This window comes from Neopsephotus bourkii, unplaced genomic scaffold (assembly GCF_033783945.1).
Source record: "Neopsephotus bourkii isolate Nb327-2 ecotype Australia unplaced genomic scaffold, CSIRO-AGI_Nbou_v1 NB_551, whole genome shotgun sequence".
Taxonomy (NCBI): Eukaryota; Metazoa; Chordata; class Aves; order Psittaciformes; family Psittacidae; genus Neopsephotus; species Neopsephotus bourkii.
In genome coordinates this window covers 122759-149067 of record NW_026901052.1, presented here as the reverse complement: position 1 = coordinate 149067, position 26309 = coordinate 122759, and the positions used below count along the sequence as shown (strand labels likewise).

Here is a 26309-nt window from a genome sequence, read left to right as displayed (position 1 = left end):
CTCCAGGTTTCTTGTAGCCCGTTTAGGCACTGGGAGCTGCTCTAAGGTCTCCCCTTAAGGAGCCTTCTCTTCTCCAGGCTGAACCAGCCCAGCTCTCTCAGCCTGGCTTCAGAGCACAGCTGCTCTAGCCCTTGCAGCACCTCAGTGGCCTCCTCCAGGCTCGCTCCAACAGGTCCACAAGGGCAATGAAAACACAGGAGGTACACAGCTTGACTTGGGGTTCCAATTTTACCCAAAGTGACCTATCTCTCAATCACAGCGATGGCTGGCAGGAGATAGGAATAATAAATACCTCTACTTCTGCTGGTGACATCCTGCCGGTACCAGTGTCGCACCCGCCGGCGCTGTCCCTCCCCCTCTTAACGTCACCTCGCCACGCGGTGCTGCCCAATCAGTCGAGGCCTCGGCTGTGTTGCCGGGCAGAGAAGCAGCGGTTGTAGCCAATGGGGGCAGCCGAGGGCGCAGCGAGGGGGCGGGGACGGTGGCGGATGGTGGTATGGCGGTGGCGATGGCGAGCGCCGTGGAGCGAACGGTGTTGGTGAGTCGGCTGGACTGGGGGCTTGCGGCTCCGGCTCTGCTCCTCTACTCCTCTACTCCTCTACTCCTCTTGTCCTCTGCTCGTGGGCTGGGCGGTTAGCCACAAGCCCCTGGATGGCTGCAGCGCTCTGTGAATGCCGTTCTGTCACCGCTGCGTGCTGTGCTGTGGGGCTTTGATGCCAGCTTCGGGCTCCGGTGCCGTGCTGCCCTCAGCACTACTCTTTCTTGCAGAGCCCATCTTCAGCTATCGTGGCGGCCCTCGCTAAGCTGGTTGCTGCCGCTCCTTGCGCTGGCCGCGGTCGGGTCCGGGCGCAGCTGAGTGCCCTATCTACGTAAATCACTGGTTACGTGACCTTGGTGTTTTTCATAGCCCAGCATCCTGCTTGGTGGAGGACCAGCCCCAGCAGATGATAGGCAGGATAGTACAAAGGGTAATGGGTTAAAACTTAAACAGGGAAGATTTAAGTTAGATGTAAGGAAGAAATTCTTTACTGTGGGAGTAGTGAGGCACTCAAACAGGCTGCCCAAGGAAGTTGTGAATGCTCCATCCCTGGCAATGTTCAAGGCCAGGCTAGACAGGGCTTGGAGCAACCTGGTCTAGTGGAAAGTGGAAGGTGGCCCTGCCTGTGGCAGGGGGTTGGAACCATATGGTCTTAAAGATCCTTTCCAACCCAAATGAATCTGGGATTCTGTAATACATGTCAGAGCAACCTCGTTGCCTTGATAAAGGTAAGGGAAGGCCTGGACCTGCTGATATTGCAGATGCCTCCTTGAACACAGTCTGCAAGAAGTAGTGAAAGCTTCCTCTCCAAGGATGGAATTTGAGAGATGCATCTGGCCTGGGCAGAAAGCCACATGTGAAAACCATGGTTTTCTAAAGTTACTGTGCGTTAGAATGCTACAACTGCATTCCCCCAAAACACAAGGCATTTAGTTACGTATACATGGTGAATGAACTTGACTTAGTATAAAATTAATACTGGGGCAGGAAGATCTTGTGCAGTCAGTTGGGGGGTGAAAGATACCAGTGTTGATGTGCAGTGAAAACATGTAGGGTGGCGGAGGCACTAAAGGTGTCTGTGTTACTTGCTTGAGCTCTATTCCTTTGTGAGCCTGAAGGAGAGTGAGTGTAACAGAGAACAAAAGAACAAGGAATCCAGTGTATTGGTGTGATGCCCAGAAACCCAAAACAGGATTAAATGGTGAAAGTCAGTAGTCCTGCAGCCACGCTGGTTTGAAGGGTAACGGATAATTCTGCCTAGGTTATAGTAGTGTGTACCTGCTTTGGGTGACCATTTGTGGAAACAGAACTGGCCTTGTCCTACTCATGCATAAGGTGACAGCACATCAGGGAGTAGTTATTTTGTGGTTTTCATGGTGATCAGGGACTGTCTAGCAGAGAAACCACAGGCTTAAATTTTCTGAGTTGACCACACTTCTCCATGATTTCTGTGGACAACCTGCTCAATTAATTTCCTTCTAGTAGTGTCCATGTGGAAATTTTCTCTTCTAAGGCAGCAAGTGTCAATCTCTTCTTTGTCCCTTGCTTGCTCCTGTCACCTGCTTCTGTGATGATTTTCAGCATGGGGCCTTGTGGTTTAACAGTAATGCTTAGCTGTGTGGTTTGAGGATCTGCTTTATACAGGCTTCCTGGCTGGCTGAGGCTGGAGGTGGTGCTGCCAGATCTGAGCTTATTTCTTCCTGAATTTGCCTAGGTGATGGGGAGTTTTCAGCTTTTCTATGCTGCCACCCACTTTTCAGCTTAGGTTTACTTTTAGGCTGCTGTTGCCTGGTAAAATGTTCCAGGGTGGGGGAGGAGAAACGTTTTAGGTATTGTCTTTGTTTCTCACTACCTAATTTGTCTGCAAGGTGAGTGTGTTTTGCCTTTGATGGTAATTAGACTTTATCTCAACCACAAGCTTTTAATCTCATTTCTTCCTCTTATCCTGTTGAGGACGGGGAGTGGGAGAGGCCGAGTGGGTATCTGGCTGCCCAGCAGTCAGGGTCAGCCCACTCCAGCAGCTTAAGTAGATGTCCCAGGTTTTGAAGCAGCTTGTGAATTTCCGAATCCTGTGATTTGTATGAAGGCTGTTTTGTGAAACAATGTCAAAACAAGAATAAGGACAGTTCATTTGGTTAGGATGGATAGTGAGGCCCTTTAACAAATTAGGACTAAATGTTTTTCTTCTACTAGCATGTGATTTAAACAACATGGACATGGCAGAATACTTAGAACTTACATAATTTTCATGTGTGACTGAGAGATCTCTTTCCAGTGCTTGACTTCTAATGATTCCACTGCTATCTTTTCACAATGTAGGAAGAAGAATTTAAATGGCTTTTACAAGAAGAGGTCCATGTTGTTTTGAAACAGCTGCAGGATATTTTGAAGGTAAGGTTTAATTTGCTTCATCTGTGTTTTTGTATTGTGGGTTTGTTTGCTCTCCTGTGTGAGGAAGGGTGGTAGATTTCTCCTGAAGGAAAAAATTCTTGGTAGAGGGTGCACAGAAACGTCCCTCATGCATGTCTGGTGGTGTCTCAGGTGTCTGCTTACCCTCTGATCTTGAGGACTCCGTAAAGCTGACTTCCCCTAGATTGCTCTGTTCTTGTCCCTCTTTGCTGAGAACTGCTTTGAAAAGGCACATGGAGGCAGCCAGACGTGCCTGCCAGGCATTTTCATGAGATGGGAATATCTTCTATAACAGAGAATCTGGGTCTGCCTGTAACTCTGTCATGTGATGGTGAAAATGAGCATGATAGCCTTTAGCTGACAAGCTACTACTTATGCAGTAATTAGTAGCATGTACTTCATAACGATCCTTCACTTGCTATACCCAATATTGCTGCTTCTGTGCTGCCGCCTGCCCCTTTCAGAGGTGTGATGTGTTCAGCTGAACCAGGACTGTAGCACTTTTCAGCCAACCTGAGCCTGGACTGCTGAGTGTAGCTTTTTCCAGGCAGGGGGATGGTGAACTGGCCAAAGGGGATTGTGTGCACAAGAGCTCACTGTTGTCCTGCTAGGTTAGTTTTTGACAGACCCAGCTTCTTCATGCCCTGAGGTTTCTGAGGGGGTTCCTGGTTGATGCCAGAGCAGGGACAAAAATGTGGAGGTAAGGGTGCCAGGAGAGGTTGGAGTGCTGTAGTGCCAACCCAGGATGTGACTCAGTAGCAGGTTAGGGTTAGGCTGCAGTATCTCTATATATAGTGTCTGTTTTGAAGAATTTATTAGAGATTTAAGGGTAAAGCGTGATTAAAGGAGAGCTGTCAGCCAGTATAACCAGTAAGGAGGGCTGCGTTTCACCCTTCCCAGGTGGGTAAGGGACCAATGGTTCTTGCACTGTGCAGCACAGAGCAGGGAGCATGATGAGAAAGGACTACTGCCATGGCCCTGAGGGCATGCAGGGCTGGGCTGGGCTCTGCAGAGTGATAGCTGAAGCATGGCATTTACAAGGCCTTTTGCCATGGGCTGCATGGAGTGAGCTTTCTCCTGGTCTGCACCTGTCATAGAATCCCAGACTGGTTTGAGTTGAAGGGACCTTAAAGGTCATCCAGTTCCAACCCCACGCCATGGTCAGGGACACCTTCCACGAGACCAGCTTGCTTCAAGCCCTGTCCAACCTGGCCTTGAACACTGCCAGGGGTGGGGCAGCCACAGCTTCTCTGGGCACCCTGTGCCAGCGCCTCAGCACCCTTACAGGGAAGAACTTCTGCCTAAGATCTCATCTCGATCTTCTCTCTCTGTCAGGTTAAAGCCATTCCCCCTTGTCCTGTTCCTTCAGGCCCTTGTCAAAAGCCCCTCTCCAGCTTTCTTGTGTGTCCTACAGGAGGATGAGGTAAAATCCATGTGTTCTGCTAGGTGGATTGTAGGAGGCTTGCAAAGATAATCACTTTGCATTTGGCCACTTGCTGGCATCTGTATTTCTTCTCTTTGTCCCTGGCTTGAGGTGTCCTGGGCCCCAGTGAATACTCCAGCACTTACTGTGTCCTTTCTCGGGCAGGAGGCCTCTCAACGCTTTGCCCTGCCTGCCAGTGGCTTGGGAGGAGCTGTCAAGCAGGAGAACTTTGTGCTGAGCACATCTGGGTAAGTGGTCATGGTCAGTGGGTTTCTGCTGATCTGCCAGGCCACTTGGTGGGGGCTGTCCTTGTGTTGGGGGCTCTCCTCTGTGGTGCAGGGTGCTGTTCCTCTAGCATCTGATGCAAAAGTCTACAGCACCCCAAGAGTAAAGGGATTTTATTTAATACAAGTCTTTGGCTTAAGGAAAACCAGACTCTTCTGCCAGGTTAACATAACAATCTGTAGCTGTGTTTCAGGGCTGCCTTAGCCAGACTTGTGCCATTTCCTGCCAACACCTCTAACGTAGTCATTGGTTACTGACCATTCACTGGTGGGTTGCATCAGTGTGCTGTTGTCAGCAGTTTTGCCAAGAGGTGTTTTCCTGATTCTAGGTGTAGGGAGTTGCAATTAAAAGACCTGAATTCTGCTCTTGGCTCAGTTTCTGACTCTGTGGACAAATCTTACCTTTGTCCTAATCTCCCTAAAATAGCAGTAAGAAAGATATTTTGCACAGAGCAAACTGAGATCTGGTGGAAGTTGCTTATAGAAGTGCAGTTCTTCTGAAGTAGCTGTCCATTTTTTGATCTTCAGCATAGGCCTTGGTCTGAATAGCTGCACTCTGGCAGATGTTGCAAGCAAAGTAGTACACCTTAGTCCTTAGAAATGGCATGGTGAATGTTTTATAGGATGATGCAGTGATTCTGTATTGGGTTTGAAGGTTCAATTCCTCAGATATTAAAGTTGATTTTAGTATTCATTCGTTATTGTTGGAGGGTGGATCTTAGTGTTGATATCAAGAGTCTCTGTTCTAGTGTATTAAAATATGAGGTGTGGCTAAACTGAGTTCTTGATGGCCCCAATGCTTCAGTCTTCTCCCGTTGTTCGTTATAGATGTAAGCCCTCTTGCAGAACCTTTTAAAGGGTTTGGGGTGTGGGTTTTTTTGGTTTGTGTTTGTTTTTTTCGTGTGTGTGTGTGTAACTTTCAACTCCCATATGAACCGCCTATCACTCCCATGTCTGTAAGTAATCTTAATATCTTGTGTTTGTGCCTGCTACAGCTGTTTGTAACAGCAACCAAATTCTTGATAGATAATACATGAAATAAGGATAGGATCAGAAATAACATAATATTTTAGTCCGAGCAGTTAGAGTGAGGTGGCTGAAAAAGAACATGACAGCAGCTGGCCACAACCCAAGGTCTCAAGACATGAAAGTGTGTGTGTGGTTCATCTGCATAATCCAGCTGAGCCCTGGGGGGTCAGCTATATAGAGTCATAGAATCATAGAATGGTTAGGGTTGGAAAGGACCTGAAGATCATCAAGTTCTAACCACCCTGCCATGGGCAGGGACACCTCACTCTAAACCATATCACCCAAGGCCTCGTCCAACCTGGCCTTGAACACTGCCAGGGATGGAGCATTCACAGCCTCCTTGGGCAACCTACTCCAGTGCCTCACCACCCTAACAGGAAAGAATTTCTTCCTTATATCCAATCTAAACTTCCCCTGTTTAAGTTTTAACCCATTACCCTTTGTCCTATCACTACAGTCCCTAATGAAGAGTCCATCCGCAGCATCCCTATAGGCCCCCTTCAGATACTGGAAGGCTGCTATGAGGTCTCCACACAGCCTTCTCTGGGACAGGCAGGGGTGGCATTGATTGATATTTCAGTATGTCTCTTGCTTCTTGTGACTAGTGTTGCCCAGATCTTTCTTTTCATTTCAGCACAGACCAGGTGAAAGGAGTGTTGACACTACAGGGAGATGCCCTATGTCAAGCTGTGAGTACTTGCAGTGCTTCTTGCTTTGAACCACCATCAGGGGGTGGGAGTCATCCTTTTCACACTTCAATGACCTCAAGGTAGAGGCCATCCTTACTATGCTTTATCAATGATCAGTAAGTATTCTTTGTCAGTCTTCCCTAATGGGCTTTAAATCCTTAATGTTTCAGCAAGTGCTGAAATTTGTTAAGATCCAGCATTAACACCACCCTACCCCCACTCTGTGGTGAGTGGTGGAGGTGACTTCTGTGGGGATTCCTGGCTTTTACTGCTTTTGTTGTTTAATATCAAATTTCCTCATGGGCCTTCTGAGATGAGTTTGTGTGACCTGCCTAGGGCATGATTCACTAAAGGCCTTTCAACTTGCCCTTTGTATTAACACCTTCCTGTAGGAGGACTGAGGTTCTGGCCATGCCAGGACAGCGGAAAACAGCTTGCCAAGATTGTCTGGGAGACAGAACGGAGGGGGAGTGGCAGTCTCCATGCTCTTCATGTGGGGATTCCTTGCTTTCATGCGTTTGTTTCTTTCTTCAAGGACGTCAGTCTGAAAATGACCAGAAATAATCAGCTCTTGCACTTTACATTTCGGGAAGACAAGCAGTGGAGATTGCAGCAGGTACTGTTAACTTCAGATGTCTACCCCTCTGTGGCATGTGTGCCTTGCAAGCAGTAGCTATAGCCCCTTGCTTTCTGAGAGACAAGGTTATGTCCATCTTGCATTAACTCCGGTGGTAAAAACTAAGGGAGGAAACAGATGCAATTAAATTCGGTTATGGTGCGGGGAGAGAGGTGGGACCTGCTTGTTCCTGAAACACAAGCAAGCTGAAGGCTGTTTGCATAGCAGTGATAATGCTTCAAAAGGAGTGCCTGGGGTGGCTATGAAGTATTGGCCTTGTGTCTGCTTGTAAAACTGAGGCTAGCAGGGCAAAAACCAACTTAAAGCAACTTTGAGTAGCTTGCTCTCATTCTCTTACAGAAATATTTCTCTTACAGAAATATTTCTTTAAGCTGAGAATAAACCTCACCACACTGTGCTCTTGTGGCATAGCTAAAGGGCTTTGGCTGCTCAGAACACTGAATCTCTTTCCCCCCGTTTTGCTGGGAAATACGTGATTTCAGGATCTGATCTTGAAGATGTAGTTTCCTGCAGCTATTTTGTTGTAGCTGAGTAGGTTGGAGAAAGATGTATTCCACATGTTTCATTATGGCTCAGATTTTTCTAGGTGATTAGTGCATTTGGTATTGAGTTGTGTTTCCAGTAACTGCATTGGCAGTGCAGTGAAACCCCTACCTGGTAACTTCGTAGAAATCTAGAAAATTGAAATGTTAATGCCAAGCATGACTGGGTTTGTTTATGCCTCACAACAAGTCAAGGAAGTTTCTGTGATAACGCTCAGCAGCATGTCCTGTTTTATGCCTGGTTTCTATTGCTGCCTGATTGATAGGCTTCTACCAGCTTTTATGGAAAATACCTCCCTTTATTTACTTGCAAGTGTTGTGTTCTAATATTGTTCAGATGTGAAGCGTTAGTCATGCCTGAAGGGCTTCTGTGCAGAAGCATTTACCTTGATTATGTAGTGGTCTTTGTCCTCTGAAATAAAAATTCATATTTTGAAGTATTGTGAGTTTTCTTCCCTTAGTGAGTGGTGCCAGTTGAAGTTCTGTTCCTCTGTGCAAAGTAAAGCCATCAGTAATAAACTGTAGTATAGGCACATTTCTGAGGAACACAGGTGCAGGCACACAAGTTTTGAGAAACTTGATTAGAAAACAGCAAAATCAAGGTGGAGTAAGAATGAAGCAAGTCCTTATAATAGCAGGATTATCATTGCAGAGTTGAGTAACAGGAACTATGTAGCTTGCTCAGAAGCATCTGAGAGATATAAAGACTGGAGGTGATGTTTGGAGATGCCATAGACCAAGTAACTGCAGAATATCTTTGCAATCTGGCAGTGGACATTATCATCTCTTTCTTCTCTCTGTAGCTTCCAGAGCCTTATGCTTCATAAGAGCATCCCTGAGCTCTAGATGAGAAGGAACCAGTACACAGATCTATGGCAGGGAGGCCTCTATAAGGCTCAGCTGAGATCTAGGGGTACTGGGAAGCAGTGTAGATGTATCGTGCTACAAATATCCCAAGCTGTGTTATCCATCTTCCAGCAGCCACCTCTCATACAGGCTTCCCTGCTTACCTTTTCCATTTATTGCACAATCTCATCTACCCTTTTTCAATTTTTGTGCTGCTGCCTGGAACTGAGCACGAGTCACTTTCTCCCAGGGCCATTTTTTTCCTTCCTCTGGTTTGTCCTTGCTCCTGTGAAAGCAGTGGGATAACCTGTTAACCTCCTTAGGTAATTGTCTCCTGGCTACAAGTGGTCTTGCTAGACAGCGACTTGAGCCAGCTGTGTCCTCAGCCTGGTCAAGTGCCACACAAGTGGCATGATGGCAGCCTCTTGATGCTGAACGTAACTCTCAATCTCAACAATTGTGGTTTACAAATATATTAGAAATCTATGGTTTTTGCTCACTGTTGCTGCTATTGATGTAATTTGTCAGTGGGTTTAGCTGCAATAATTCTTGAAATCATTATGCATGTTGTTAGACCTGACTGCTCACCATCAACAGTGAGAATTCCTATCTGAGCAGTCATGATCAGAGTCCTCCAATGATGAGAGTGCATGATGTCAGTGTTTCTTCAGAGCAGCAGCAATATTTTTATTGACAATGCAGGTTGTAGCTATCAGACTGTTATGCATGTCCAGTCCTTGAGTGAAGAACCCAGTAATGCAGCTGGGCATCAGTGGCAGATTTCTGTTACTGAGTGTCTGGTACTTAGGCAGAAATGGCCTTAACATTTGAGAAGTCAGCATCTTCTTAGGGCCAATGAGATAATCAGGGAAACGTCTACTTCCTAGTGTGAATCATAGAGTGTTTCCTTAAGAGCTCTGTGTTTGTACCTTTGCAGATCCAGGATGCTAGAAACCACATTAACCAAGCCATTTACCTGCTTATGAACAGAGATGTAAACTACCAGTTCAAAACAGGCTCGGAGGTTCTCAAGGTGAGGAGGAAGCATTCTCTACTTGTGTGGTTTCTTACCTCCATTTGCTGTTTCAAAGACAGTTAATGTACATTACTGTCTTGAGTCTTGTACTGGAAATGGATTCCCCAGTTGTACCTGATATGTCAGAGTATCCATGTGTCCTGGGTTCAGCTGTAACAGTTATTTTTCTCCTTCCTAGTAGCTGGTGCAGCGCTGTGTTTTCAACTTTAATCTGAGGACAATGCTGGTAATACACCAGTGTTTTAGTTGTTGCTAAGTAATGCTTACCTTGATCAAGTACTTTTCAGTGTCATGCTCTGCCAGTGAGGAGGGACACAGGAAGCCAGGAGGAAGCAGAGACAGGACACCTGACCCAAAGTAGCCAAAGGGGTATTCCATACCACAGCACATCATGCCCAGTATATAAACTGAGAGGAGTTACGTGGAAGGCTCAGATTGCTGCTCAGATTGGGCTGAGTATCAGTTGGTGGGTGGTGAGCAATTGTATTGTGCAGCACTTGTGCTTTTGGGTTTTTTCCCCCTTCCCTTTTTAGTTTTATATTCTCTCCCTATGTTATTTCCCTTATCATTAGTAGTAGTAGTTTTCTATTATACTTTAGTTAATGGACTGTTTCTATCTCAACCTGTGGGGTTTACGTTCTTCCAGTTCTCCTTCCATCGGTCCAAGGGGATGGGGAAAGGGGAGAGTGAGTGGCTGCGTGGTGCTGAGTTACTGCATGGGCTTAAACCATGACACCATGTGACCTCATATTTGGTATGAATCTATGCCAGTTTAGCATTAGTAAATGGACTGTACATCCTGGTGAATAGTAATATGAGCAGTCAGTGCTTTGTTGCTAATGATGATAATCTGGAAGCATCTCTCTAGATATTTTTTGGATTATGTTATTACAGATCTTATGCTCTTCCCTGTCAGTGCTTACGGCAAGTGAAGACACAAGGTAGTTGTCAAAAGATTGCTGTTAGTATTCACAACTGACAATTTGAAAGTACTACTTGCTAGTAGTATATCTGGTCTGATACAGACCAGCTGCTGAGTGGCAATAAAGCCCAGCTCTTTGCTTGGAATTGCTTACTGAAGCTACCAGAGCTTCAATTTACTCATTAGAATCCATTACAATATAAAATGTGAGAAAGCTAAACCCTTTAGTCTCTACATGGCAAGGGCTGCTAATAGGAAGAAACTAAGAAATAAAACTTTTTTACTTTTGGGTGGAAGCAGAATGAGAAATTATTCATAATATAACGTGACTTCATCTTAGCGGTTATGAGCTCTATAAGAGACATGTTGCTTTCCACATTTTTTATGGAAAAGAAAGTCTGTCTGAATGAGCATTTGTGGTTTCTGGCAGGATTGAACTCACGATGAGTTGGTTCTTTTCTCTAGTGTCCTAGCTCATAGATGGTTATGAACAGAGGGGGGGGCATGCAGCAGTTGTTGTATCTGTGGTGTGGGCATGGGGATAACTAGAACGCAGCTTGTTGTTTTTCCTTAATGCTCTTCAGAAGAGCATAATGAATTTGTTGATGCTTCTGTAGCATCAGTAATTGATCTCATGTTCTATTCTTCTAATGAATAGCTGTTCTCTCTTCAGTCCCTGATATTAAAGGCTCCTGCCTGTCTCACAAGTGTCTATGGCAGTGATAACAGTAAAACTGCATTTATGTGGGAGCCACCCCTTCCCAGTAAGTGTCTGAATTCCTGGAGGTGCATATTGCTGGTGGTGATTTTTGTAACACTTGCAAAAGGTTGTAGAATTCTGCAGTATGCTATCTAGAACTGGCCAGGGACTGCCACTCAGCAGTGTACTGTATATTTTCTTGTAGCTTATGGATGCTGTGATGTTACAGCTCTCAAGAGCTCGAAATCGGCTTACCACTCCAGCCACTCTAACTCTACCAGAGATTGCCTCCAGTGGTCTCGCAGTAAGTGTGTCATGGTCTAGATCTCCATACAGTCTGGTAGCATGCAACAGTTAGGATATTGTGCTGCATCCTCATGGAAATTGGTTTCCAAATGTTTCCTGAGGCAGAAAGAGAGCTGAAGTAGGTGCAAACCCTGCATTTTTGGCTTCTCTGAATCTGTAGGAAAACAGATGACTTGGGCATGAAGACTCTCTTTCTTAGAGAGTAAGTTCTATTTTCTTCCCAGGAATCTTATCCGGGGATGATTTGCCCTTGTGAATGCTACCTCCATCCTCTTTTGTCACCATCATGTGTACACCATTTCTGTCAAGTGCAGCAAGAGGAACAAACATTGCATGCAAGCTATCTAGTCTTTGTTTTTTTTCCTGTCCTGCTCACTATGGGATAACTATAGTATGGCTTAGAAAAAGGTAATGATTTCCCAGCACTAGAAATAATGGTCCTTTAACTGACAAAGAAACTGCTTATTTTCTCATCAGAAAATGTTCACTCCTGCTCTGCCTCCAGACATCCTTGTGAATTTCTATATTAACCTGAATAAGCTGTGCCTGACTGTCTACCAACTTCATGTGCTGCAGCCCAGCACAACCAAGGTGACACCTGCTATCTCTTAAGCTTAATTTATTGACCCTTCCCTCTGTACCACTGTGAGGAAGCACTGTTACATGGTGCAATGTGGTATGCAGAAGATGATGCAGAAATTACCTGCCTTTAAGTGTCTGTGTTTATATCTGCTGCAGACAGAATACTGACTCTAAATCTAGTTTGGGGCATGGACACTTAACCCAGAAGAAAATATTGGTGCTCTGGAGAAAGCCAGTAACTATTTTTTTGCCAAGTAATGTTTTATCTTACAAAATAGTTTATAATTTTGGAAAGGCGTAATTTTCTTACTGCAGTTTACATTAAGGTAGCATGTGTGGTTTTCTGAACAGTTTTGATGGGTACTTTTCTGCTTTACCCGTTGTGTTTGGGTCAGCGTAGTATGTTGTGAAAACAGAATTAAACTCTTAAGCTCTATGAAATGCACTCCTCTGTAAGGATATTTTTCCTAAAAGTCTTGGTTTTTTTCTTCTGGATCTTCTCATATTATTTTTGTTAGCTAAATTGGACTCAGCGACTGTGTAGATTCTTTTTCATGAAGGGATCAAATGTCATGGATTCCCTATGAATGGAGTATTCAGGCAGATACAGCATAGGCATTTCCTGATGTCAGGCTACTGAAAATGCAAACCTTAAGTGTCCTTCTACATAGTTTGTTTACAGTGTTAAAAGCTTTTCCTTCTCTTCTAGAATGTCAAGCTTGCTGGAGGGTCCATTTTACACAACCCTGGAGCCATATTGTAAGTACAGTCACTACAAGGGCTGTGTAACAGGTGTAGGAGCATGCTGAGGATGAGATTCAAATGGCTGTATGTAGTTTTAATATTAGCATCTGTTAAATGAAGCAGCTGTGCAGTCACTTGCTGTAGCTGTGCCTGTGAATGCGCAGGTGCCCACAGCAGTGCTTCTTTAATGACTTGGTCTTAAAGGCCTACTGAAAGATATGACTTTTCAGGATACAGTCCATCTATACAGTGCCATGAGTTTGTCTAGAGATGAGAGTTGTCCAAAATGAACATTATTGGCATTGCTGTTTGCGTTGCTGGCTTTTGTGTTTCTCTGACAAGTGATAAAGTTTCTAACTTAACGCTCTTAGATTTAGCTTCCCTCTAAGTCTGGTCAGAGGTAGACTGACAGTTTGTATTCTCTAACTTTGCCAGTTGTTCTTTTAAATGTAGTAGAAATTATAATAGTCTCCATTGTGAGAACGAACAGTTGATTTTCATGCTCTGTGCTGCTGTGTGTGAAGCTGTGCTCTTTTTTTTTTCCCCACTCCAGTGAGTTTGGCAACCAGCGGTATGAAGTCAGCCATGTCCATAAGGTGGAATGTGTTGTCCCATGGTTAAATGATGCTCTTGTCTTCTTCGCAGTTTCACTGCAGCTTTGCCAGCAACTGAAGGACAAGGTAATGGCCTTAGAAAAAGTGCTTTCTTTTAAACTGGGTTTTGAGAGGACCTCAGATCTAAAACTCTGATGTGATGTTACTCTGTACAACTTACATATAAACTGAAAACAATGATGAGTCAATGTTCTTGGAGCCAGGGAGCTGGCTGGCACTGGCTAGCAGACAGCCAGCTGGGCTAAGTGTAGTAGTGTGGCAGAAGTCTTTGCTGAACTAATGACTAGGTGGGAGCAGGTAGACGCTTTTGCGTCCTGAGTCATGAGACTGATTTTGTGAGAAAATGACAGGGTACAGGAGAGGCAGCATGGAGACCTCAGCAAATTAGATTGCAGTGGACTAATGTTCAGTACCAGCATTGCAGCTGAGCTGGCTGCCACCTCGAGCAAGTAACTTTGTGCTCCAGGCCTATTCACTGACAACAGCAGCACATCTGCCCTTCTGCAGTGTAGTGCTGCAGTGTGTAAGACTGTAAAGCTCAATTGTCATGCATGCATTATATGCTCTTTCTGCTGTGGCCCAAAGGATATGGGAACTTACTTGCTTTTCTTCTACCTTTCCAGATCTCTGTTTTCTCCAGTTACTGGAACTACAGGCCATATTAGTTCTCTGTGAAGTCTCCAAGCCTTTACACCACTTCCAGTGTCTTTGTTTTAAATATGCCAGCTGAGTCCAAGTCAACCTGAAGAGTGCTATGGCTCACTACCTACCCTGTGGCTCTCCATAGGGTAGGGTCAGTGTATCCTAAGACACAGCTTTAGTAGCTTTGTTTGGAGCTGCTGCATAAACAGGTCACTAAGCAATGCTGTGTCATTGGCAAGAGATTGCTTCTGTCTTTGTTCTCATGTGCATTGTGTGGTTTACACTTTCCAAGCCTCTGATTAATTACACTAGTCCATTACAGGGGATGGGGAGCTGTGGGCTACTCTAGCTGTATTTGCACACAGTGCTGTAACTAACTGCTGGGCTGTGAGCTGCCTGGGAAGGGGTGAAGACAGGGTAATTTAACACACCATGAAAAGTGTAGGGCATGTTGCTCCTTGCAGTGAAACATGTTCTTGTGATCTGCTCCAGATGTGATTACGACTAGCCCCAAGCTTTTCCCTCTTCTGTCTGTTCTGTCCATGCTATTGATTCCCCTCTGGGGATAGTCTGCTGAGTTTTGGTCTTTTTTACCTTCCCCTGCCCCCTGGCATTAATGTGATAATATATTTTTTTCCTAAGCCCTGGTTTGTCCAATTATTTTTTTCCAGGTTTAGTATCTTGTTTTCACTGCCAGCCTTTGGAGTTGCCTTGATACCTTGAGCACAGCTGTGCAGTCTCACATCCTGTTATTAAACCCAAAGTGAGTAGCATGTGGCTATTACAGTTCTACAATTTATTGCCTACCTATGGATGCTACAGTATGTAACTCATCCTTCTAAGCTTTGGAAACTGTAAAATAAAGATAATCGACCTGCCATGTTCCTGTGGGCTGTCAGTGCTGAGAATGAAAGAGTAGATGTTCCTTTCCATCGCTTTGTGAGATTGCAGGGATCCCGAGTAGGTTAGTGCCGGCCTTCTTACTGCAGCCTCCTTCCCTGAGGACACTTGGTGCTGTGCTTGGTCTAATGCACACTATTACAGGTTGCAGGTGGTAACAGAGCCTGCAAGTGAATATCAGGCTGTGACTGATGAATATGTCTGTTAATGACTAATGAAAGATGCACCTAAGGGAGAGAGGCCTGGATGGGCTGATTCACTACTGATTCCAGTCAATTAGCCTTATGACTAGCTGTGGTCATGACCCTGAGTATTTATTTACCAACCCTTGCTCTGTTCCAGACCATTCTTCACTTGGAAAGTGCTCGAGCATATGTGGAATTGCTCACCATTAACAGCTTCGTGTAAGAGAGTATTTTTATAGTTACTAAACCTCTATGGAGCTGTCTGTGCTCATCTTTAACCCACCCTGGGTGTTGAAGAGGCTCCTTTTTTAATTCACACTAGTGTGTGCAGTCCAGTTAATGTTGCCACATCCTCTCAAACTCAGCTTCCTGCTGATGGGGATGTAGCCCGCAACCCAGTCAGTGTGTGTTGTTTTCTTCTGATGAAAATAGCTGTTTTTCAGCTCTGGAGGGCAGGAGTGTGCAAGATGGAATACTTGTCCCTATCCCAGCTGTGGTGCACAGCTCTGATGCTGTGTCTGGAGGACTGCTGAGTGACAGTGGTTAGTTGCTACAGGACACTGACAAGGTTACTGTTACAGAACAGAGCAACATCAATGTGAGTTGCATTCAGCAGGAGAGGCTGGCCCAATGCCCTGGGCTGGTACTCCTTGATTTGAAAGATAAAACAAGGGTTCACCAATTAAGACTTTTAAAGTCTCTCTCTTTCCCCACTAAACTTCTGAGTGCAGAAGGCCCTAAAGGCTCTGCTTTTGCAGCCCAGTGAGATTGATACTGGAATAACTACTGACAGCCCACCCCACCCCTCCCTTTGCAAATGCAACTCATACGTGCTGTGGGCCACACTCTTTGGTGACTGCTTGGCATTCTTCTCAGACTCAAGTCAAAAACACAGCACTGTACCAGCTACTAAGAAGAAGAAAAGTAACTTGCAGCTGAGCTCAGGATACACGCACACACTGCTGTGCAGCTGCAGCCAAATGAAATAGACTGCCTTTTCCTGGGTTGGGGTTTTATTTTCTGTTTTTTTAGCAGCTTCCTTTGGGGAAGCTATAGTTCGCATGAATAAAACCTTTCCTGGGGGCACTGTTCTTTTTCCCAGGGAATCTCTACTTGGTCTTCAGGGGATAGAGGTCTACTGCTTAGATCCTCTGGCTATCTGCTTTTGATGGGTCTAGCAGTTGAGTTACTGCTGCCTGGACGATGCTGATTCTGGAACCACAGAAGACACTGATCCATGGGCCTCAGCTGCTCAGCTTCTATATGCCCTTCAAGAAGGAATTAGTTGCCTGAACTAAGATGGAGAAGATACTTGCTGGGCATCTTTCAGTAACATCACTGCATCAGGCTAATGACAGCAGTAGAGTAGTAAGAGAGTAATGAAGAAAGTTTATTACTGCCTCTTATCTCAATCTGAGCAGCTCTTTCTGCATTGTCCACAGAGTAGTCCCAGAGAGCGAGCATTATCCAACACCCAGCATCTCAGCACTGAGCAGACAAGAAAGTCTACTTGCTGAGCTCAGCTAAGGCTAAATGTTTTTAAAGATATAATCATTTTTTCCTGGATCTGGGGTTGAAACTGCAGGTATTTGTGTGTGCTGATGCCAGTCTGCTCAAGTATTGCCACTGCCAGGGCTTGCTTGTCATTGCACCTGACATACCTAGCCTAATTCTGTCTTCCAGCTATGATAGGAACATTGGAAAGGTATGCAACTACCACTCCTATTCACAAGTAGGTGCTTTGCTGCCTTTCAGGGTATTGCCTTCTGGAATTGGTGTTCTCTGGACAGAATCAGACCGTTCTTGTTCTTGTATGTGTCCCAGCAAAGAAGGGTGACCTGCCCCATCATGGGGATACAAAGCATCATCCTAAAACAGAGGGACTGTACTAATTGAAAACCTGGCTCTACTTGGGACTGAAAGATGGGTGATGCTTTTCAAACTGGAGGCATTGCTAATATTCAGGATGAAGAAGCAACTTTCTCTTTGGTGCCCCAAGCGTCTTCTACAAAGGCTATAGGGAGGAGGGAGCCACTGCTCCTTTGCACAGAGCAGTTTTGTCTCTGTATGCTTTTGTGTCCCCTGGGAAGAGGGAGGTAAATTGTTTCTAAAGTGGATGTAGCATGTGCTGTGAGAGGTTTAGACGGATATTAGGAACAGTTTCTTTCACAGAGGGTGTTCAGCCATTGGAACAGGCTGCCCAGGGCAGTGGTGGAGTCACCATCCCTGGAAGTGTTCACAAACCCTGTAGATGAGGCCCTTAGTGACATGGTTTAGTGGTAGCCTTGGCAGTGCTGGGGCAATGGCTGAACTCTATCTTAAAGGTCTTTTCCAAACTCAACTTAGTTGATTCTGTGATTAGGTGTTCAGGCAGCTGTTCTTCACTTTCAGTCCTGCTGGAAATTAAGCCTGTAATGGAAGGGCCAGAGCCCAAACCCCTGGAAGAATCATAACTGGGCCTATGATTCTTTCATAGTCATAGTCATTCTTTCATAGTCATCCCAGAAGGGATCTTAGTGTGAGGATGCTGCACAGCATGTTTTTGCTGATCAGCAGCTGTGAGCTTGGAAAAGGATTCCAGCTTCTAGCTGGAGGGAAAGCAATCTTCCTCCTTGCCCTCATTCCCTGGCAGTTCCCCTGACTACTGGCTCTGCATGGGGGAACTCCTTTTCTCCACTTTGGCTGCAGTAGCAAAGGATGGTCTCTTGCTTGTAGCTGAAAAGTCTGCCCTCAAGTACTGTATCTTACAGGGATTGTGGAGTGGCCTGACTCAAGTGGGTGTATTAGCCTAGGATGGCTTTGCAGGTACCATGTAAGGGATACACATTCAGCCATGTAGAGGAGGATGGAAGTGGCTGAGCAGCCCTTGGCACTCAGGGTAAAGATAGATTCTGATTTGTAGGAGTAGCAGAGGGAAGCAGCACGAAGAACAGTTTTGTCCAGCCATGAGGTGGAGGTGGGTTTAGGGCTCTATTGCCAGGTTGTCTGTGCCCACTTTGCTTCTGGGAATCTAGTTTTGGAAAACGATGTGTCATTTTAAAGAGGACAGGAATGAGTCTGCACATGCATGAACACATGAATTAAAATGGTCTCCATGCTTTCTAATCCAGCTCAGGTACCTCCCTCCCTCAGAACAGTGCAAAGATCCCAGGCATGTCTCTTGCCTACCCAAGCATCTCCAGGCCTGTTCTCTTTTGCCCATCACCTTCTCTGTGTGAACGTCCCCCCCAAGGTGGCTCAGCTGTATTTCCCCTGAGAGAGGAGTGTGTCTCTGAGGGGAGAGCAGGGTCTGTCCAGTGCTCTGTCCTCTTTTCTCTTCTGCCTCCATGAACCTCCCCCCTTATGACAAGCAACAAAGATACTGCAAGGCAGGCTGCAGCCTTGGGAGATCCTATGTGTCCCAGATCACCCCTGTGTGAACAGACTGGGTTTTATCACCTTGCGTTGTTTTGGGGAATCACAGTTGCAGCAGCAGTGGATCAGTGCCAGGAGTAGCAGCAGAAACATAGTCCCTGGAGAAAAGTGGGCAGTGACATTGGCATTAGCCTCTGTGTCTCCTTTTTATTACCCTGCATTTCAACAAATACCCTCTTGGCTGTGTGCTTCCATTTTTCCTGGTTAGCACTGCAGCACTTTGGGTGAAGTAATGTACATCACACACAGTATGGCAACCCCACAAACACCATCTGAGTCCAGACAGGTTGATCTGTGCTAGCATTAGGCAAGGTAGTGGCATAGCTATGAAAGTGGTCTTGCAACCAGGGGAGGTTACACAGGGTATATGTTTCCTTTGGGCCCCTGTACTTTGCTGTTGTTGCTGCCCTTCCCTGATGAATGTAAATGGAGTGGCCACACTCCGTGTTCTTCCAGGGCTGTGCTGCTGGGGTCTGTATGAGTTGCTGGTATTAGGGCAGCTGCCTGCCAAGCCCAGCGTCTAGAGAAGCTGTCTGGCATATGCCTCATGCTGAGCTATGCAGTCACCCACAAAGATGAGGAAGATGGCAAAGGCAGCAATGTCCCATTTGGTCTCAAAGAATATTTTTATTGCCAGCTGGTTCAGGAAGTGTTGGATCTCATTTTTCAGATCTGGGCTTTGGCTCATCATCTCTATTTCTGCTTGGAGCTGATCCAGGTGAGTGACCTATAGACCTGTAGGGCAGACAGACTACCCCTGCCAGCAGCCATGTGCTGCTGGGCCCTGACTGGAGGATGCAGGCCATCGCCCGGGGGCAGGGTGGCCTTTATAACCCTGAATGTGAGTCTTGAGTTAAGGCTGCCTTTGCAGGGTGGGGAACACTGCCTAAGCTAGAGCAAGAGCATAGCAACACTTCAGTTGGGAAAAAGCTGCCCTCATTTCATGCAGCTCCTTTAGATGCAGGCTATCAGCATGGCACCATCTCTTCTCCACAGCCTGATCGGCAGGAGGGATGAGTGCAACCAAGCCTGTAGAGCCGGGTGGGTGCATGGCAACACGAAGGGCTTCCAGGTTTTTGGAAGCACTGGCTGCCTCTGCTGCAGGAGGAATGGGTGGAGAAGGCAGCATGGAGATGCTGGCCCCAGCCCCTGTGGCTGCCAGAGGAGCTGCGTCCTGCCTGCAAGTGGGAGAGGGCGGGAGTGCAGCAGCCTTGGCTCCAGCTGCCCTCTCCTGAGCCTCACACCGAGTGGCGGGCTGTGCCTGGGGCACCCGGGAGAAGGGAACGTCCCCAGAGTGCAGCTCGGCGCTGCCGCTCTCCCACATTCCCCGTTAGCCGTGTTTGGCCTTACCCCGTTGCCTGCTCCATGTTCCGTTACCGGAATCCCACGGCAGAGTTGGCTGTCCCGGCCCGACCCCCCTGACAGCACCTGCCGCTGGGCCGGGGCGCGGGGGGGCAGCGGAGCAGCAGCACGTAATCGCGTGTCGGTGCTGGGCTAGGCTTCCTGGAGCGCGGCTGCGGGGTCAGCCACAGAGGGAAGTGCAGCCCCAGCCGCAGCCGCAGCCGCAGCCGCAGCCGCAGCCCCAGCCCCAGCCCCAGCCCCAGCCCCAGCCCCAGCCCCAGCCCCAGCCCCAGCCCCAGCCGACTTGTAGGTCCTGGAGGTCCGGGCACAGAGGAGGCGGAAGCCTGGTGTCAAGCCGACCTCAGCCCCACGGCGACACTGCAGGAGGCGGGCTTTTAGTAGGGGGTCAAGGTGTCCATGCTCCACCTTGTCAGCAAATCAGCCTGTCAGCAGCTGCCCATTGGCAGAGATTTCATGGGGTGGCTCAGGGGCTTCCAGGACCCACCTGTTGTGGAGTGGGAGTCCTGACTCAGTTGCAGGTAGCTCTTTCCAGGCATCTAGACCTACAGCAGCCTCCAAGGAGGGGCTTCTCCTAGTGCAGGCTGGGATTGCCAGCAGCATTACATGGCTGGTCAAACTGGAGGGACCAGGCTGGAGGGGTGGCTAGTCAGCCCTTTACCATCTGCTCTTGTACAGGAGCTGCCACAATGTATTTCACCCTTTCCTAATAATGTTTTCTGCCTTTCCTGCTGCTCATGTTGTTTCATATTAAAAGGTGCTAAACTAATTTTGAAATTCAGACCACAGTGGTCTTCACCAAGGCTACAAAGATGCATTTCTTGTAAGAACCTTATGCATATTACTGAGCACTACAGTAGTCCTAAGGGATGCTACTCACAGACAGGAATGTTTAATGCTGCATTGGGCACAGTTTCCCATGATGCCTGGGATGGGGCCTGGGCCTTCTCACAGAAAGCCTGGGGACTGAGAAAAGGATTTTTCTTACCCTCCACTCCCCAAGTTGACAGTGCTTATGTTATCTGAAATGGCAGCAGGCAAGCTGATTCGACAGCTGGGTGTTTGCTCCATAGAGTCACAGTGAAGTGTAGTTTCACGCCTGTCTGGTCCCATATCCATGATTGTCAGCAGGAGTGACGAGGTGGTGCAGAGGTTGATATATGGCCTCCTGCCATATATTCTAGCTTTGCCACTACATTTTTCATCTCCAATAAAAGAAGACCCTTTAAAAACACAAAAAGCAAGTTTCTAAACTTGACTGGAAAAGTTATTTGTTTTGTAGGCTTCACACAACAGCAGGTTTCAGAAAAGTATTCAGCCTTACAAGAGCCTAATGGGACTAGATAAAAAGAAACCACCATTGCTAATTATCACTACACAGGTTTTCTCTACAACTTCCTCATCTCTCAAACAGTCTATTCTCAAATATATATCTCAAGCAATCAGATACTCAATTTGAAAGTCCCAAAACACAGGGGCTATCTAGGCAACTTGCTTGGCAGAGCAAATGCCCAGGTCTCAAAGTGTTTGCTATAGCAGAGCTGCTTTTCCTTCTTGTGTCCCCCATTTTCAGAACCTGGCTCTCATTCCTTGGGATTGGGGGGGCACTAAAACCTGTTTGCTGCTCATTTCCAGGAGACTGTCCCTGCTTGCTTCTTATACAGTAGTCCAGTGGATGGAGGGGTCATGGCAGGATTGTGTAATCAGCTTCAGGATACAGGGGATGCATGTGGTTCTCTGGGGACTGGAGCTAGAAAGAGCCCAGTATATTTCCCATGGAGCATCAATCAGCAATAGGCCTGTGCACAAGGCACCCTGCTGGCACCAGGGGGGAGGTGTGGGGGTGAGATGTGCATTGGCTTTATTCCTGTAAACATTCAATCCTGGCAGAACACATGAATTTGTATGTACTGAGCATGAATATGACAGTGCTGGGCTACATCCTCAGTCTATCCGTAGCCAGGATGGAGCTATTGGTGTCTCAGCAAGCCAAGAAGGCAGTGTTAAAGCAGTGGAAGAGCTGGGTCAAGAGGGAAGGCCTACTGCAAAGCCTGCCAAGAGTGCTTGAGTATCTGGAGGTTTTGGGGATGGCTGGTGAGAGGCAATGTCTGTTTAGGTGGGGGAATGCTCTGACAGAGCATGTACTAGGTAAAGTATTAGTCATTGATTTCGTGCTTCTGTGGTTTGGAAATGCTTAGCTGCCTTCTATTTTTAATAAACGTGTGTTTCCAGATTGAGCTCTGACTCAAAAAAATAATTAGTGTTCAAAAGGACTAAGGAATGTTAACAAGACCTTGCAAGCCCCCACTCAAAGTGGGAAAGAGACTGTTATGGGTGCTATTTCAGTGATACTATTGCTGCTACTTCTTTGGTAAGAGAGAAGCTGAGGAAAAATTAAGATCCGTTGAGTGCAGGAGGCTCATCAGAAAGGCTCAGACCTCAATGCAATAAGATTTCTTTCCTGTCTAGTGATCTGGAAGGATTGCTGGCTGGTCCTGCTGCTGTCCTTACATTAAGAGGCATGGGAGCCATGTACAGTGGGTAAGACTGTGTGCAGATGTGCTGAGTCCTCAGAAGCTTGGCCAGTCTTCTGGGTCCTGCTTGTGCCTGGGGATGTCTGAAAAAGAGATAGATGCACCATTCCACAAGGACCCCCACACTAATATTCCTTTCCATTAGCGAGGGGCTGTGGTGAAGCCACAGGGGATAAGAATGCTTCAAATCCAAGTTGGTTCCAGCCTGAGTGTATACAACTTCCATTTCCAGGTAGGTCTGAGACACCAGCTGTAAATGGGGCTTCTCTTTTAACACAAGTCAATATTCGGCCAGATTGAAATGCCAAATAAATGCTTGTCTTCTGCCAGCCTGCCAGACAACATGGGTGATGAAGGATACCTCTGCCTTTGTGAGACCTCACTTCGAGTATTGTGTACAGTTCTGGTGTCCTCAACATAAAAAGGATGTGGAGCTGTTGAAACAAGTCCAGAGGAGGGCCGAGAGGATGACCGGGGGCTGGAGCACCTCCCGCATGAAGACAGGCTGAGAAAGGTGGAGGTGTTCAGCCTGGAGAAGAGAAGGCTGAGTGGAGACCTCATAGCAGCCTTCCAGTATCTGGAGGGGGCCTATAAGGATGCTGGGGATGGACTCTTCATTAGGGGCTGTAGTGATAGGACAAGGGGTAATGGGTTAAAACTTAAACAGGGGAAGTTTAGATTAGACATAAGGAAGAAATTCCTTCATGTTAGGGTGGTGAGGCACTGGAATGAGTTGCCCAGGGAGGTTGTGAATGCTCCATCCCTGGCTGTGTTCAAGGGCAGGTTGGGCAGAGCATTGGGTAAGATGGTTTAGTGGGAGGTGTCCCTGCCCATGGCAGGGGGGTTGGAACTAGATGATCTTAAGGTCCTTTCCAACCCTAACTATTCTATGATTCTATGGTTCTATGATCACTAGCAATACCCATTCAGCAATGATTCTCCCTTTCTAGCTGTGGTTTGTGGCACAGACATTTTAACGGGGTTTTAACCCACTTAGTGTGCGTTATTCTGATACTGTTCTGATGTGTTAATCAAGCATTCAGGTATGGTCTGGTAGACAGTGCCAGTCAAAGTAGGGTTATAGAAAATAGCTCTCATCAAAGTAACTTGGTATTTTTCAATGCAAGTGGATATTTTATGTAAGAAGTAATTTTACAAGCTCTGTCTTACCATCATGTGATATAGTAATTAAAGAATCCCATTTCAGCCTTTCCATTATTTTCCTGAGTTGGTATCAGGCTGACTGCTGTACAGTTACATGTGTCCTCCTGGTTCCTTTACAAATCTCTCTGCTAGCCCTGACACCTTCTGAAAAGTTTGAAGATTTACTGAAAGCCAGTGTTGGCTGGCCTGAGAGTTCCTGGAAAATGTAGATGTATTTCAGCATCCTGTGATAGGAACACATTATGACCACTTGGCAAGAGGAACAGAAATATTCATTTACTCTTCTGTCCTGTCTTTGCTATTATTGCAGGTCATCAAGGTAATTCTGTTCATTATAGCAATCTTCTTCCTTCCCTTATCAGTTTTCTATTGTTATTATTATTTACTATGTGTTTATTATGCATTGGGTGGGAGCAGCTCATTCTTAACTGCTTTCATTTTGTTCCTTGAGCAATCTGTTTTGAGGAGTGTTTTCTTTCTCCTTGGTTTTTCGTGTTTCCTCAGGTGGTCTCCTTTCCTGACTGTGGAATTGGTATTTTTAGCCAACAGTAAAATATCCTGAAAAAAAAAACAATTACTATATTTTTCTGTTTCAGTTCCTTTCGTTTGTCAGTCTGGTGCCTGTATGGACTATCTGTGCAGAGGAAATAAGTGATGTCTTCTGGCTGTACAACTAATTACATTAAGACTGAACAATGTTCTGTCAAGCTCAAGTGTGATATATAATATTCTTATGCAGTGCTTCAATTTAAGAAACTATGTTTGCATATTCTTAAAAAGTCCAGAGATATTTGAATTCTAGTAGGCCTTCTCCGCACCTCAAAGGCATCGCTTGTCCTGGGAGCGTTGTGCTGAGAGCTGGTTTTGATGGTGCAGTTCTTCTGCCTGTGGCAGAAGGGTGAAGATAACCACTGAAGTGTAGTTTTCCCTGGTGAGAACAAACCTTTGCTCCTAGCTGGATCTCTTGCTCTTCAGAGACATTTGCTGCTTATTGGGTTTGAGGGCCAAGGAGAGCCTTCAGGAGTGTGCTGCCAAGCTGTCAGGTAGTCAGTGCATCACCAAGCTGTGGTGTACAAGTGGGATTGTTCCTTCTCTGCACTGGGTCCTCTGCACAAGGACAGCAGCTCATTCTGGAGTCATTAGAGAAACTCATGTTGTTTTAAGTGTGTGCATTTAATTCTTCCCCTTCTTTAAAATCATCTCTCTCCAGGAAAGCTTTTTCATTAAAATTGTCAGGAAAAGATGGAAGTGGCTTTATTTAAAACAGCACCAAACACTTCGGGAAAAATTGGACTAAGGTTGACTTATTCTAGATTTAGCTATTGTCTGGGGCAACAGCCAGCTAGGAGTCATTGGTACAAGCAGGAAGATCATGGTTACATGTTGTGGGCAGGAAGCCGTACAGAACACAGCAGCAGGATTTTGCTTTCTAACACAAAGCCATGATGCTTCATTAGAAGCAAGATATGTAATGTTCTAATATTAGCAAATCTGCAAACAGCTTGCTGTGTCTGCAGTTTTCCTGCAGGGTCTGGCACAGCATCCACACATCTGACTGCAGGCTGTGTGCCAGGCTGGGGATGCATGCAGGAGTCTGGGCTGCTGCTAGCAGAGCTCCCTGCAGTGTGGGGTTTTTCTAAGGGGTACAGTCCCTTTGCTTGGACATTCAGTGAGTGGTTTTCAGAGGCAGTGGCACTGACAGGTACTTGGGAGATGCAATGTAACTGAGCCTTCGGCCTGCTCCACAGGGGCCTTGCGCAGGGGTTTGTGCTAACATCTTCCTGTCCCCAGGTTCTGCTGCTCTAATCTGAGGTCTCTCCATTGTTTTCAAGTGTCTTCCATTCCTGTTTTTGGGGCAAGAGCAGTAGATAAGATGTACTGAGCACAAGATGAAGTAATTCTGTTAATGAAGAATACTCCCTAATGGAAAATATTGATCATGTGTCAAAACTGTTGGCATGAATTGATTACAGTACCTCAGTCTGCTAGATGGCACTAAACAATCTGTGTTTAAAAATCCCTTGAAATACATGCCTTTCTCTGGGAGGGCCTGATCCAGAATCTAGCTTGGCAAATTGCAGCCTATCCAATGGACTCCATTTAGATCCTTATATTGGTGTGAATTTTCAGGCAGTTGCAGCCCACAGAACAAAGGGGTGCCAGGACTGTATGGCCAAGAAGATTGTTTTGGCTCAGTCTTGCAGGGAGAGTTATGTCTGGAGGCACCATTATGAGGCCTGAGCTTAACCATTGCTGGCTTTCCAAGAAGAGGGAGGTCTCATGTTAACTGATGACTACTGAGATGAAGGGAAGGGTGGGTTGAGATGGCATTATCCCTCGAGGAGGGCTGGTGTCTTCTGTGCTCAGTCCCAGGTAGTTGCAGAAGAAATGGAAGATGTGGGACCAGCTCTCATGTGCTTGATGTTATTGAAGATGAAGTTAAAGTCAGTGACTGGAGGGCAAAAAAATCTGTGACTCCAGGTACATTAGGAGCTCACAGTTTCCTCCCCTGGGCTGCTCCCAGAGCTGTAAATCCTCACCTCCCTTTCCTACTGCCAGGACTTGGATTGCTTTGGTGCCTTTAGACTAACTCGGCAAGCTGCCTGCTGCTGTACATCTGGCAGTAACATCCTGCTGTAAGGCACCCATGGGTGCTTCTGGGCCTCTTGATGGGCAGGATGAAGGGCATGTGAGGAGGGGTGCCAGATCCCTAAGGTACCTATGGGCTACATGGGAAGGGTGCTTGAGGAGAGAGGGACGCTGCAAGCTAAAACTGATGTAGGGCACACCTCTGCTAGCACTAAGGCAGA

The 26309-nt window shown here is 46.4% G+C and overlaps 1 protein-coding gene and 1 long non-coding RNA gene across 7 annotated transcripts; both read left to right on the top strand.

Moving 5' to 3' along the window:
- Window positions 1-409: 409 nt before the first annotated feature.
- On the top strand, window positions 410-25764 carry ROGDI (rogdi atypical leucine zipper). Of its 5 annotated transcripts, none has more exons than XM_061351127.1 (11): window positions 418-538; window positions 2858-2929; window positions 4536-4618; window positions 6318-6372; window positions 6908-6988; window positions 9335-9430; window positions 11261-11359; window positions 11839-11952; window positions 12653-12702; window positions 13241-13367; window positions 25630-25764. In XM_061351127.1, exons 1-11 carry the CDS (start codon window positions 497-499, stop codon window positions 25738-25740), a joined length of 930 nt encoding a protein of 309 aa, XP_061207111.1. In that variant the 5' UTR covers window positions 418-496; the 3' UTR covers window positions 25741-25764. The 5 variants fall into 5 exon arrangements, with proteins under 5 accessions (XP_061207116.1, XP_061207115.1, XP_061207114.1 ...); XM_061351128.1 differs by lacking the exon at window positions 25630-25764 and adding an exon at window positions 13925-14861 and having other exon boundaries at window positions 425-538; XM_061351131.1 differs by lacking the exon at window positions 11261-11359 and having other exon boundaries at window positions 412-538.
- Window positions 14862-24177, top strand: LOC133211063 (uncharacterized). 2 transcript variants are annotated; one of them, XR_009725099.1, is made up of 4 exons: window positions 14862-14907; window positions 14988-16396; window positions 18899-19160; window positions 23543-24177. It is a non-coding gene; the product is annotated as an uncharacterized LOC133211063 (long non-coding RNA). The 2 variants fall into 2 exon arrangements; XR_009725098.1 differs by lacking the exon at window positions 14862-14907 and having other exon boundaries at window positions 14924-16396.
- Window positions 25765-26309: the final 545 nt, after the last annotated feature.

Excerpts from the sequence above, each read along its gene's own strand:
- ROGDI (XM_061351127.1), top strand. The coding sequence starts at position 497 with ATGGCGGTGGCGATGGCGAGCGCCGTGGAGCGAACGGTGTTG. Across the intron at positions 6,373-6,907 it reads GAGATGCCCTATGTCAAGCT|GACGTCAGTCTGAAAATGAC; the intron begins GTGAGTACTTGC and ends TCTTTCTTCAAG. Across the intron at positions 12,703-13,240 it reads CACAACCCTGGAGCCATATT|TGAGTTTGGCAACCAGCGGT; the intron begins GTAAGTACAGTC and ends TCCCCACTCCAG.